General features: G+C 41.6%; 1 protein-coding gene across 1 annotated transcript in view; it reads left to right on the forward strand.

The window, feature by feature from the left end:
- Positions 1–13,164, forward strand: part of syne3 (spectrin repeat containing, nuclear envelope family member 3) — a 75,208-nt gene extending 62,044 nt beyond the window's left edge. Inside the window, exon 18 of the mRNA XM_068717782.1 lies at positions 9,338–13,164. Coding sequence (XP_068573883.1) covers positions 9,338–9,520 — 183 coding nt within the window. The 3' untranslated portion in view covers positions 9,521–13,164. The remainder of the gene's footprint in view (positions 1–9,337) is intronic.
- Positions 13,165–14,352: the final 1,188 nt, after the last annotated feature.

The following is a 14,352-nucleotide window of genomic DNA, read 5'->3' on the forward strand; positions in this document are numbered from 1 at the left end:
TACGTTTGATGGAATGGCGTAGCCGTGGTGTGGCGGCTATTTTACGTGTTTCGCCATTAAACAACAAGCTGATGTTACTCCACTGGACTTGCTTAAATCTGTCCCAAACTTGCCATACTTGATAACAGTCATTGCCTGAGGATATCTACAAGCCAATTTTCACTCAATTGTAGCGCCACCTACTGGCAACAGGAAGTCAGCATTATGTGACAGACGTAATCCGATTTACATGACATTTACATGATGTGGTCGGCACTTGAAGTAGAGCAACATAATGCATGTGTGCGCATGTTCTCTAGCGCCACATAGTGGATACAGGAACTGGTAGAATATTTGCACTACATAAATTCCAGCATCGCAGAGTTCAGCGGGAAAAATACGTTAAACTCTGGGACGCGGAGTCCGATGGTCAAAGACATTCGCGGCCGCATCTGCCGGCGTCCCGTCAGTACCCCCGAGACGCGGGAAGGTGCGAGGGCCCGTACATCGCTGCTTGCAGTTTTAATTAGAATTTGATATTATATACTTCTAAAAGCAAGGAATGTAATTTTTAGGGTAAGCCAATCTTTGTCAATCTGATAAGATGCCTCAAATGACAACATTATTTTTAATTTATGTGGCACTTTATGTGGTTCTTTACAAGTAGAGTAAATACAGTTGAAATGAGTTAATGAGGAATGAGGTCGACCTGATGCTGCCAGAGAGAGACTGTTGTTGTCACTTTCATGATTTTATTTCTATCATACCTCCATCAAGTAGCATCTAGCTCTTTCATTAGCTATGAACTATACAAATAGTTCAATACGAAAAGCATGTGGAGCCCCTTTTTTTCTGAGGCTTGTCTACCTGAGGAAAAAAGAAATACTTGGCAGGGGATTGGATGAACCATCACAAAATGATGAGTCACTTCAGTAACTCAAAGACCAAGGACATCCATAATCTTGATTCTGCACTAATAAAGACATACAGAACCCAACTACTTGAGCCAATAAGATACCTTGTGAACTTGTCAATTAAAACAAGAACTTTCCCTGAGACCTGGAAAACAGCCGTTATCAGTCCAATCTTTAAATCTGGTGAGCAAGACTTGACATGCCGTTACAGACCCATTGCCATCCTCCCAGTTGTCTCCAAGATACTGGAAAAAATTGTAGCAGAGCAACTCATAATACATCTAGAGACAAATCAGTTACTGTATCAACAACAATTTGGATTCAGACCCAAACATTTTACTGAGACTGTAAACTGCCATCTAATTGGAAAAATAAAAGGTCTTTTGGATAAAGGTTATGCTGTGGGGGCAGTTTTCTTAGACTTAAAAAGGCTTTTGATACTTTTAACCACAGTGTGTTGATATACAAACTTCCCAAATTCCAATTTTCTGATCATGCCTCACAATGGTTTGACTCGTACCTCAGGGGAAGAGTACAGTGTGTGAGAGTCAATGGGGAAAAGTCCACCATCTGTGCCAATAGCATGGGGATACCCCAGGGGTGGGTTCTAGGTCCATTGCTATTTAGCATGTATATCAACGACCTACCTGAGAGTTGTCCTGGGGTTAGCTGCAAAATGTATGCCGATGATACAGTTATTTATACATCTGCCAGAACATCTAGCAAGGCCGCTGACCAGCTTACTGAATCCTTACATTCTGTATCGCAATGGCTTGAGTCCTCTCGCTTAACACTGAATGTAAAAAAAACAGTTTCAATTAAAGCTGCAAGCAGCATTGATCGGGCCCTCGCAACTACGCGCAAGTCGAGAATACCGGCAGGACTCTGGTTGACGCGGTCATGCATTTCCGTGACCATCATACACTGCATGCACGAGTTAGATGATATTTCTGCGTCGACCAGCAGCGTAGCAAGATCATGTTGCCAGGCATTATGCCTCAAATGTTTTGAGTTTACTCCGATGCAATCATAAATGTAAGCCTGTTAAGATCATTAAGAAAATGAATATGTGTGAATTTACATAACATAACAGACTGTCAGGTTACTGGGATGGAGTTCAACTCCCTGCAGTGTCCTACTGATTGTATTTGGACTTACATGAAAGTTAACAGAACAGCAGTGTCATTTGTTTTTACTTGAACACTTTAATTTGACACTGTTTTCATTTTAAGCTCTTCTGTAACTTTAGATTGTAGTGTGAAGCATTCATTGTAACATTTAACCTGATTCTCATGTAGAAGCTCTAGACAGATCATTTATACTAATGCCCACTGACATGGTTTGAAAAACACTGTTGATTAACTTTTGTTCTCCAAGCATCTTAGTTTGCACATATTTAGATCAGAGAAGTCTTTTTCTCATGGTGTGCCCACAAACCCTGTTTGGGCCGCTGTTATTATAGAATTCTGATTACGTCCGTGGTTGCCAGTAGGTGGCGCTATGACTATGAGTTAATATTGGCATGCAGAAGACCTAAAATCACGACAGCAATCAAGCATGTCAAGTTTGGGGCAGTTTTGACAAAGTAAGGTTGAGTTACAAAAGCTTGATGGATGATGGCGAATCATGTAAAATTGCCGCGACACCAAGTCCATGTTATCCGATGAAACATCAAGCTTTTAGTAACTTTTAATCGTTAAGGTCTTTAGGTTGTTCTGACCAAATTCTAAGCTGATCGGATTATTTCCCTAGGAGGAGTTCGTAGTGCAGCACCTGGAAAAGGAAATAAAACCACAAGAAATTCATACAAAATTCAAATTGGCTGACTTCCGGTTGGGTTTAGAGCATGGACCCCGAAGACTTTTTTTTAAGTCTACATGTGATACACCTGCTTACTTAATTTCATACATCTAGGTGAAACGTACTGCGAGGGCTGCATCGTCGAAATATTGTAGGGGGCGCTATCGAGCCGAGTTGCCACTCTGAAGCATTAAAATCACATCAGATAACTACATTCAGGATTTTAAATGTGTGTGACAAGTTTGATTTTGTTTTGAGTATTTTCAGCCCCTCAAAAACACCTTTGTTTTTCATGGCAAGGAATGCGTCGCCACGGCAACGGCATTTCACGAAACAACAAGGTTTGAGTAACTTTTAATCACAAAGGTCTTTAGATTGTTCTGACCAAATTCTAAGTTGATCTGATTAGTTCCCTGGGAGGAGTTCGTTAAAGTAGAGCGCCTGGAAATTGAAAAAACGACACTAGAAATTCAGACTAAATTCAAAAATGGCTGACTTCCGGTTGGGTTTAGGGCATGGCCCCAAGAGACTTTTATTTAAGTCCACATGTGATACATGTGCCTACCAAATTTTGTTAATCTATGTGAAACGTACTGCGAGGGCTGCTTTGTCGAAATTTTGTAGGGGGCGCTATTGAGCCGATTTAACACTCTGATTGAATAAAATCATATTATATAACTACATTTTGGCCTTGTGATCTGTGTGTCAAGTTTGCTTGTGTTTCGAGCTTTTTTAACCTCTCCAAATGACCATCGTTTTTCACGGCGAAGACTGCGTTACCACGGCAACGGCGTTTGACGAAACATCAAAAGCTTAGAGAGCTGGCATTATGAACTTCTTACATTTGTGTGGAACAAATTTGATGTTGATCTGATTTTCCAACTAAGAGAAACAAGCCAAAGTATAAAGACTTTAACTTACTGTTGCCAGTAGGTGGCGCTATGACTATGATTCAAAATTGGCTTGCAGATGTCTTCAGGCCTGGAGTTTAATCAAACATGTGAAATCTGGTAAAGATCTGATGATGCGGAGTCGAGTTACATCAGTTTATTCGTTCACGGCGAAGGATCGAAATTCGCAGAGCCGCCACGTCGCCACGCTTCGACAACTTCCTACAATTTTCACAATGAAGCATTATCAAGGTCTCAAGGCTTTTGTGACAAAATTTGAGAGGGATCCGATTAATCTGTGAGCAGTAGGGTGTCAAAGTACACAACCTATGACTTCCTGTTGCCACTAGGTGGCACTATTACTATGATTCAAAATTGTCATATACATGTGTTCAGGGTCAGGATGTTATGACATCTGAGAAATTTGGAGCAGATTAGGCAATGTACAGCCGAGTTACAACAACTTCCTGTTTCATGGCGAATGGTGTTTTTTTGCCGCCACGCCACGGACACATAGTTCGATAACTTTTTGATCTTTGAGTATCGTTTCACTGCCAAGGTCTCAAGAGCATACTGACCAAATCTGAAGGCAATCGGGTTTAATCTCTAGGAGGAGTTCGTTAAAGTACGGCGCCTTGAAACGGTCCAAAAACGTCATAAAATTCAAAATGGCCGACTTCCTGTTTGGTTTAGGATATACCTCCTTTTGACTTTTTTGTACGTCCCATCACGTTCCACATACCTACCAAATTTCATACAGCTAGGTGAAACCCAAAGTTGGGGCTACTCTGTAGGGGGCGCTATCGAGCCAAAATGTCATGCCGCAGCTGTACACCCCAATAATACTGGAATTTTCACCACGATTGAATTTTGTGCCAAATTTCAAAAGATTCCCAGTATCCCAAGCACCTCCTTTTTGCGATGAAACTGGTACGATAATAATAATAATAATAATAATTAAAGCTGCAAGCAGCATTGATCGGGCCCTCGCAACGTCACACACGTCGAGGGTACTGGCAGGACTCTGGTTGATGCGGCAATGCATTTCTGTGCCCATCATACACTGCATGCACAAGTTAGATGATATTTCCTGCGTCGACCAGCAGCATAGCAAGACCATGTTGCCAGGTCTTAAGCCTCAAATGTTTTGAGTGTACCTCCAATACAATCATAAATGTAAGCCTGTTAAGATCATTAACAAAATGAACGTGTGAATGTGCTTCAGTATTTGTAACATAACAGACTGTCAGGTTACTGGGATGGAGTTCAACTCCCTGCAGTGTCCTACTGATTGTATTTGGACTTACATGAAAGTTAACAGAACAGCAGTGTCATTTGTTTTTACTTGAACACTTTAATTTGACACTGTTTTCATTTTAAGCTCTTCTGTAACTTTAGATTGTAGTGTGAAGCATTCATTGTAACATTTAACCTGATTCTCATGTAGAAGCTCTAGACAGATCATTTATACTAATGCCCACTGACATGGTTTGAAAAACACTGTTGATTAACTTTTGTTCTCCAAGCATCTTAGTTTGCACATATTTAGATCAGAGAAGTCTTTTTCTCATGGTGTGCCCACAAACCCTGTTTGGGCCGCTGTTATTATAGAATTCTGTTTACGTCCGTGGTTGCCAGTAGGTGGCGCTATGACTATGAGTTAATATTGGCATGCAGAAGTCCTAAAATCACGACAGCAATCAAGCATGTCAAGTTTGGGGCAGTTTTGACAAAGTAAGGTTGAGTTACAAAAGCTGGATGGATGATGGTGAATCATGTAAAATTGCCGCGACACCAAGTCCATGTTATCCGATGAAACATCAAGCTTTTAGTAAATTTTAATCGTTAAGGTCTTTAGGTTGTTCTGACCAAATTCTAAGCTGATCGGATTATTTCCCTAAGAGGAGTTCGTAGTGCAGCACCTGGAAAAGGAAATAAAACCACAAGAAATTCATACAAAATTCAAACTGGCTGACTTCCAGTTGGGTTTAGAGCATTGACCCCTAAGACTTTTTTTTAAGTCTACATGTGATACACCTGCTTACTTAATTTCATACATCTAGGTGAAACGTACTGCGAGGGCTGCATCGTCAAAATATTGTAGGGGGCGCTATCGAGCCGAGTTGCCACTCTGAAGCATTAAAATCACATCAGATAACTACATTCAGGATTTTAAATGTGTGTGACAAGTTTGATTTTGTTTTGAGTATTTTTAGCCCCTCAAAAACACCTTTGTTTTTCATGGCGAGGAATGCATCGCCACGGCAACAGCATTTCACGAAACAACAAGCTTTGAGTAACTTTTAATCACAAAGGTCTTTAGATTGTTCTGACCAAATTCTAAGTTGATCTGATTAGTTCCCTGGGAGGAGTTCGTTAAAGTAGAGTGCCTGGAAATTGAAAAAACGACACTGGAAATTCAGACTAAATTCAAAATGGCTGACTTCCGGTTGGGTTTAGGGCATGGCCCCAAGAGACTTTTATTTAAGTCCACATGTGATACATGTGCCTACCAAATTTTGTTAATCTATGTGAAACGTACTGCGAGGGCTGCTTCGTCGAAATTTTGTAGGGGGCGCTATTGAGCCGATTTAACACTCTGATAGAAAAAAATCATATTATAGAACTACATTTTGGCCTTGTGATCTGTGTGTCAAGTTTGCTTGTGTTTCGAGCTTTTTTAACCTCTCCAAATGACCATCGTTTTTCACGGCAAAGACTGCGTTACCACGGCAACGGCGTTCGACGAAACATCAAAAGCTTAGAGAACTGGCATTATGAACTTCTTACATTTGTGTGGAACAAATTTGATGTTGATCTGATTTTCCAACTAAGAGAAACAAGCCAAAGTATAAAGACTTTAACTTACTGTTGCCAGTAGGTGGCGCTATGACTATGATTCAAAATTGGCTTGCAGATGTCTTCAGGCCTGGAGTTTAATCAAACATGTGAAATCTGGTAAAGATCTGATGATGCGGAGTCGAGTTACATCAGTTTATTCGTTCATGGCGAAGGATCGAAATTCGCAGAGCCGCCACGTCGCCACGCTTCGACAACTTCCTACAATTTTCACAATGAAGCATTATCAAGGTCTTAATCTGTGAGCAGTAGGGTGTCAAAGTACACAACCTATGACTTCCTGTTGCCACTAGGTGGCGCTATTACTATGATTCTAAATTGTCATATACATGTGTTCAGGGTCAGGATGTTATGACATATGAGAAATTTGGAGCAGATTAGGCAATGTACAGCCAAGTTACAACAACTTCCTGTTTCATGGCGAATGGTGTTTTTTTGCCACCACGCCACGGACACATAGTTCGCTAACTTTTTGATCTTTGAGTATCGTTTCACTGCCAAGGTCTCAAGAGCATACTGACCAAATCTGAAGGCAATCGGGTTTAATCTCTAGGAGGAGTTCGTTAAAGTACGGCGCCTTGAAACGGTCCAAAAACGTCATAAAATTCAAAATGGCCGACTTCCTGTTTGGTTTAGGATATACCTCCTTTTGACTTTTTTGTACGTCCCATCACGTTCCACATACCTACCAAATTTCATACAGCTAGGTGAAACCCAAAGTTGGGGCTACTCTGTAGGGGGCGCTATCGAGCCAAAATGTCATGCCGCAGCTGGACACCCCAATAATACTGGAATTTTCACCACGATTGAATTTTGTGCCAAATTTCAAAAGATTCCCAGTATCCCAAGCACCTCCTTTTTGCGATGAAACTGGTACGATAATAATAATAATAATAATAATAATAATAATAAAAAACATTAGAATAACAATAGGTCCTCCGCTCCGACTACGTCGGTGCTCGGGCCCTAATAATAAAAAACATTAGAATAACAATAGGTCCTCCGCTCCGACTACGTCGGTGCTCGGGCCCTAATAATAATAATAAAAAACATTAGAATAACAATAGGTCCTCCACTCCGACTACGTCGGTGCTCGTGCCCTAATAAAAAACATTAGAATAACAATAGGTCCTCCGCTCCGACTACGTCGGTGCTCGGGCCCTAATAATAAAAAACATTAGAATAACAATAGGTCCTCCGCTCCGACTACGTCGGTGCTCGGGCCCTAATAATAATAATAAAAAACATTAGAATAACAATAGGTCCTCCCCTCCGACTACGTCGGTGCTCGGGCCCTAATAAAAAACATTAGAATAACAATAGGTCCTCCGCTCCGACTACGTCGGTGCTCGGGCCCTAAAAAAAACATTAGAATAACAATAGGTCCTCCGCTCCGACTGCGTCGGTGCTCGGGCCCTAAAAACATTAGAATAACAATAGGTCCGCCGCTCCGACTACGTCGGTGCTCGGGCCCTAATAATAAAAAACATTAGAATAACAATAGGTCCTCCGCTCCGACTACATCGGTGCTCGGGCCCTAAAAATGAAAGATTTATGGTAAAATAAAGAATGAGGTCATCAGTGAGGTAGACAATGTGAAGTACTTAGGACTCATCTTAAACTCACATCTAAGATTTGATAAACAAGTGTGTAATATCTGCAAAGTTAAATCAAATCTGAACTGCTTCAGATTCATCAGAAAGTATCTGCCATTCAGCACCGCCCAGCTCTACATGCATACCATGATATTCTCACACCTATCAATCTGCATCACTACCTGGTCACAAGCTTCACAATCAACTATTCAACCCATCATATCACTGTATAACCAGACATTAAACATTATGGACAAAAAAACAATGAGGTGGCACCATTGTCACGTCTTGGAAAAACACGATATGTTCCTAAGCTATTCCAACTTAAAGTTTATTTTGAAATGCCTACATGATCATGCTCTTTCCCTGCTTAATGAACTCGTTACAAGACACCAGCACACCAGTAGAGTGAACACACGGCCTCAGTAAACAGTAAAGGTCGCATCACATGACGCAAAACCTCATTTGGACAATCAGCCTTCTCTGTTAAAGGAGCAAAACTATGGAACTGTCTACCAACTGAATTGAAAATGCAACACAATTGTAATGTTTTTAATGTAGGTATTAAATCATGGCTAAAAGAGAAACAACATTGTTCTCATACCTAACACCCCTGTAGACACACTAGTATTTTGTGTTTTGTGTATATATTTGTGTATGTATTTTCCTTTTTCTATTTTAACTTTTTTTTTCTTTTTTAAGCGTGGTTGTTGCTACAAACACTAAACAGTGCATCTGGTCCTTATGCATAAATATATGTTACAATTATAATGCTATTGTGATGTCCATATCTGGGAAAGCCTTCAGTGTCGTTCTTTGCTCTGATAGAACTGGTGCTATTGCAGCTACACTAACCTCTTTAGGAGCCGCCATCGTTGTTCAGAACAAAAAGTTGATTCTCTATGTCGTCACACACACACCAAAGTCCCGCCAGTAGCTGCCAGCAGCTCATCTGATTGGTCCGCACTCTGGCTTACACAAATGCATAAATTGAAGCTTGACAAGTTGGGTTTCCGTGTAATACCTGATCCTTCAATTCTCATGAAAATCCAACTTGCTTTTTCTTTTTTTGATGATTTATGATGTCACAAGCTGGCTCTGAAGCCATGACCAATAAGAGAGGGAGAGGCAGGCTGTAATATATTACAGTCGAGATGGTAATAGTTGACCCAAACAACTGTTGGGATGTGAATATCAGCAGAATCAATGTGGGTGTGTGTCTGCATGAGAACAATGTGGCGTGTGCATTGATGAAAATGTAACAATAAGTTGTAACGTGTTGCTGGTGCTGTTGTTGCAGAAGCCCGGCTTGTGTCGGCGGGTGTGTCGGCTGGCTCTTCCTCTGTGGCTCCTCCTCCTGGCTCTGCTGCTCCTGGCCTTCCTGCTGCCCCTCATGGACGGAGGCAACAGCTGCTCCCTCTCCAACAACTTTGCCCGGTCCTTCAACATCATGCTCCGTTATGACGGACCGCCCCCCACATAGGGAGGAGTTATGTCTCACCTGTCCTTTGATCATCATGCCACAAACAGGACCGGTTCAGTGGCTTTGCAACAAATCTTAATCTCATTTTAAAACTCATTAATAGATTTGCTAACACCAGTGCATCCTTCAATATCATCATCTACTAGGATGGAAGGAATTCTAGAGGACCACACACATCAGCAAACTACAAATCCCACATTTTCCTGATGCTTGTACGCATTCTGAGCTACGTCAACTCTGCTCAACCTCACATCCCATGCTTCTTTGCCGTATAAAAATAATGATCTGATAATCAAAGTACTTATCTCAAAGAATAAGCCTAAGTGCAATAGGACTACAACTCCAATGCTCATTCTAAGATTAATTTTTTTGTCACAATTTTAAATATGATCGTAAGCTTTTATCTCATTGAGAATAAATTATGGTCAAAGTTCAAAGAACTGTAAAATTTCATAAGAATTATTGTCGCTGTTACTTATGTCAGAGCACAACCAGTATCGGTAGAGAGGCGCATTGCCTAGAAACAGCAGCCCCAGAATGCCGCCCTCTAGGGGAGGAGGGCTGCAAACGTTAGTTTGAAGTCCGCTACAATCGCACACACACACAGGGTCGACTGAGGCGTGTCTGCACCATCCACACCACGAGGGAAAGCAGAACTCGTGGACTTCTTGACACCCTTTGTTGGAAAGAAAAAAGATGTGTAGGGGAAACCTCAGAGTGTGTGACAGCGGAAAGGAGCACAGCTCCCTGCTGCATACTAACTGAGACTATCACCATGTGGAACATGTAGCAGGAGATCCAGACCAAAGACTACAGCACCAGAACTGGACATGACACGGTTAAACGGTATAAATACTCCCTCCAGTGATCCGGCTTGGAAAACCAGGATACCTACAAAGAGTCCCTGAGGTAACTCAAGGCTTTTAGCTAATGCTGCACTCATGATATGTAGCAACCTTATACAACTAGTTTGCAAAGAACTACAAAGTGCAGCTTTATCTTTTAAATTGTTGTGTTTCATCTTTTTTTAAATTTGAAGGTCAAAGGTGTCCCTGGTATTATAACTCACTGTATGTTCATACCGAGAGCAATGGGGCGAATCCTTCTGCTGTGATCAGAAGTTTCCACCTTCTTGATATTGACTGATAATTTTGCTGATTTAAATCCCCGGTGCTGTGCGGTGCTTCCACATCAGGGTGTGGCTGTCTGTACCGCATGGACCCTGATCTGAATGTGGACTGTGGGCTCCAGTGTGTTGGCTGAACACTAGAGAGCTAAAGTCCCATCAAAAGCCAACAGCTATCGGTCTGACGACAATAAGTGTCTGGAGGATACGGAGGATATTACTGGTGCAGTCAGTTCATATCCGGGCCGAGACCTTCTTATCCGTGTCCTGGTTATTGTTTACAGTCCCATGAGCAACCATTGGATCCAGATTCTGAGTTCATATGCAGATATCTTTTCATAGATTTTAGATTAGATAGTCCTGACTCCACCTTCGCTGCTGTTCCACTTGCAACATGTCATTAAAGGTGAAACATGTTGCTGGGGTTTACTTTTTTTTAGCACTTTTAAAGCTGCAGTATCTGTTTGTCCCAGCGTGGCAGCTCATGCACCACACCCCACAATAACTGCTCATCTGCATGAGCTCTCCTCTCTGTCCAGAAGATGTTTACGTCGCTCAGCCCATCCTGTCATAGATCTCCATTTGAATGTCTTATCAGGACGGTTAAGGGCTTGTGGGAAACGCTGTTTTTTTAAAAACAGAAATCTTAAATCAACAACAAACAAATGAACATCCGTGTCTGGATGGATGGAATGAACAGTAAGACTTACTGTTGAGCAGGGTGATGTTCCCAAGCTGGTTTTACTGATATTCCTTATGTCAGTGTGATTTTATTGAGGAACAGGTCTTACATTTTTTTTAAAAAACATACACAGAAAAATGGCAGAGTCCGAGAGAGGAAGGGAGACGTTTCTTCATAAATCCAAACCGTCTCATCCTCACATCACACATGAAGTATCATTATCACATGATGGAAGCTTTACTCCTAAATGTACTGATGGTTTACCAATGAAGGTGTGTATCTGTGTGTGTGTGTGTGTGTGTGTGTGTGTGTGTGTGTGTGTGTGTGTGTGTGTGTGTGCAGTCTACTCTCTTCTCCTCTGATGACACATTTCCTCGTGGAAACACATCCAATGCTCTGATTTATAATCAAGAAGGACCATTTGAATAAGAGCTGCTGTTAGTATTTGCAGAACATACTTTGAAGAACCAAAATGGCTTTTTTCAGGGTTGATTCTCTTCGTAGAACATTTGACAGCATGTCAAATAAAATTTTTGATCTTTATTTTGATCCTGTTAAAACTAAGTTCATGACTCATAGGTGCTGTTGAATCAGGAATAAGTAGGTGTCCATGTTCTTCACACTGAAGGAGGGTTGTAAGAGCTGTTCCTGTAAGAGCTGGTGCTGCTTTGGCATGGCCAGTCTTTCTCACAGCCTGAACCACAGGTGAGAACATTTATTTATTTATCTGCCGAGCAGTAAACATTACATTACAGTCATTTAGCAGATGCTTTTATCCAAAGCGAGCATTTTTTACGGGAGCAATTTTTGGGGTTAAGTGTCTTGCTCAAGGACACATTGACATGAAACTAGTGGAGCCGGGGATCGAACCACCGACACTCTGATTGAAAGGCGGCCCTGCTCTCCACTTAGCCACGGTCACCCCACAGTGAACCTCGGCACCACCCATGTTTAATCCTGCACGCTCTCTCTTTCCACATTACACACACACACCCCTAAAAATACACCCAAACACCTCCACACACCCTCACAAACACAGTTACTCTGTGGCTAGGCTATTATTGATTTAGCACATTGCTGTGGCAACAGTGACCAAATCGAGCAAATCTAATTCTTCTTATGCAACTATAGTGTCTTTGATTTGCCGCAACTTTGCACGTACTGCAGCATGTTTTTGAATTGTTCATTTAAGATGTTACACGTCTCAGTTTAGACATCAAAGTATAATTCCCCCTAAAAAAATGAAACTACTATCATCACGATAAAAAGACACAATCACGTTGGTGGGAAACACGAACGCTTTCACTATCAACCCCACTGGTGCATCTGGCAAAACATGACTGTAAATATGCTACATGCTGCATGGTGTAACCGTGGCCTTAAAACTTTATGTATACCATCCAGTTAATCATTTGTATCAGTGCCATAACCTATGTACCAAGTTAAACATTTAGTGTGTTAATGCTGCCCTGTGTTCTGCTTATTGCACTGCCCTCCTCTGTCTTCCTTTATGCCCGTGTGGCGTCGCCTGGCTCCAGCCCTACATTGTGTCCATTGATACCTTATGCAACATATGAAATGACTTGAATCTCCTGAGCACACCTGGTCCTTTACAGCCTGTGTGACAGACACAGTGGTTTGGGTACACTCGTTATGCATAAAATGTCCTAAATGCCGGTGTATGCTCTCAGATGGAGGTGTTAAATATACTGGTAATGATTGACAAGAGCTTTTTTTGTGAAATGATTCCATTTTATTTATCTTTTGAAACATATTCAGGAGAGCTTGTATTTAACCAATGTGTTTTATTCTGATGAAATAAAAACGCAGTTTGAATATTCTGTGTGATTTGCTTTAAGAATTTTTTTCACTAATGTTGCCAGTGGAGCAAATTTCCACCAGCTTCATGCTAGCTAGCTAGCTTGTTAGCTCGCTGGAGTTATGACACTTGAAACAAAGGATTTCATGGGCCAAACATATATTTCCGCAGGTGGAAATCTGTTGAAATTGAAGTTCTGAATATTTCCTCTCCTGCACAATTTCTTGTGCAAACCTTTCAGACGAAACGAAACTTACATCCAGTATCCAATATGAAGTTATACAGTGTACTGTGAAAGTGGACACGGACGTACACGTTGTACTCACTAAGCATGCTATTTGATGTATCACGTTACTATCTCCCGCTACCACACTTTCACTCTCTTCGGAGACATTAATACGTTTTCATCATCTGCTCTCCATGCCCGTCTCTGTCTGTGTTCAGAGGGAGTGTTCTCTCTGAATGTGCGCTGCCTCCTACGCCGCTCTCACCTCGGCCTCGCAGCCAGGCCCGCTGAGCTGTGCCGCAATCTGGAGCACTCACTCTGCCAAATACACGGAGCAAAAAAACATAGCAGAGCAGCCTCTCACCCAAAGAAGATTCCAGTCCTCCTCAATCTGCAGCATTTTAGAAAAATGTTTAATCTGTCATCCGATTGAAAATCTGTACACACAGAAACCTGACACGCTGAGTCCGATGTGTTTTATTATTTTACTTGTTTGTAATACAGGATGAAAGTGAATTCATTATTTGGGTGCAATGGATAGCGCTGGTCTCAAACAGTAGTGAATAAATTACATTAGCAAGAAGCTAAGATTTAGCAACCTAGAGTGCCGTCTTATTCTTTGTTTAGGGACCTTCACCAATTCCAAACTGCTCTGTGATCAACTGCGATAATCTGTCTTTAAATTCTGCATCTCTGTATTCTGTACTTTGTTTGTCATGAAGTGTTTTGTGCTGGGAGACAAATGAACCAAGTGAATCAGCTCATAAGATGATAACGTTTCAACAACTCTGACAAATGCGTAAAAGACCGTGTAGAATATAGACCTGGTCTCAATGACCTCCCCGGTAGGTTTCTGATGAGCTGTTGCGAAGCTCAAAGTGGGCGGCTGAGGAAGTCACCATCCCAGCAGTGAGGACAAAGCCCGTCTCCTGGCTAATCCAAAAAATGGTCAAAGAGGTAGATCGTTGGTGGAGCTGTG

The sequence above is a fragment of the Cebidichthys violaceus genome, unplaced genomic scaffold (assembly GCF_023349555.1).
Source record: "Cebidichthys violaceus isolate CVI_PGR_0920_01 unplaced genomic scaffold, fCebVio1.0.p SCAF_22, whole genome shotgun sequence".
Taxonomy (NCBI): Eukaryota; Metazoa; Chordata; class Actinopteri; order Perciformes; family Stichaeidae; genus Cebidichthys; species Cebidichthys violaceus.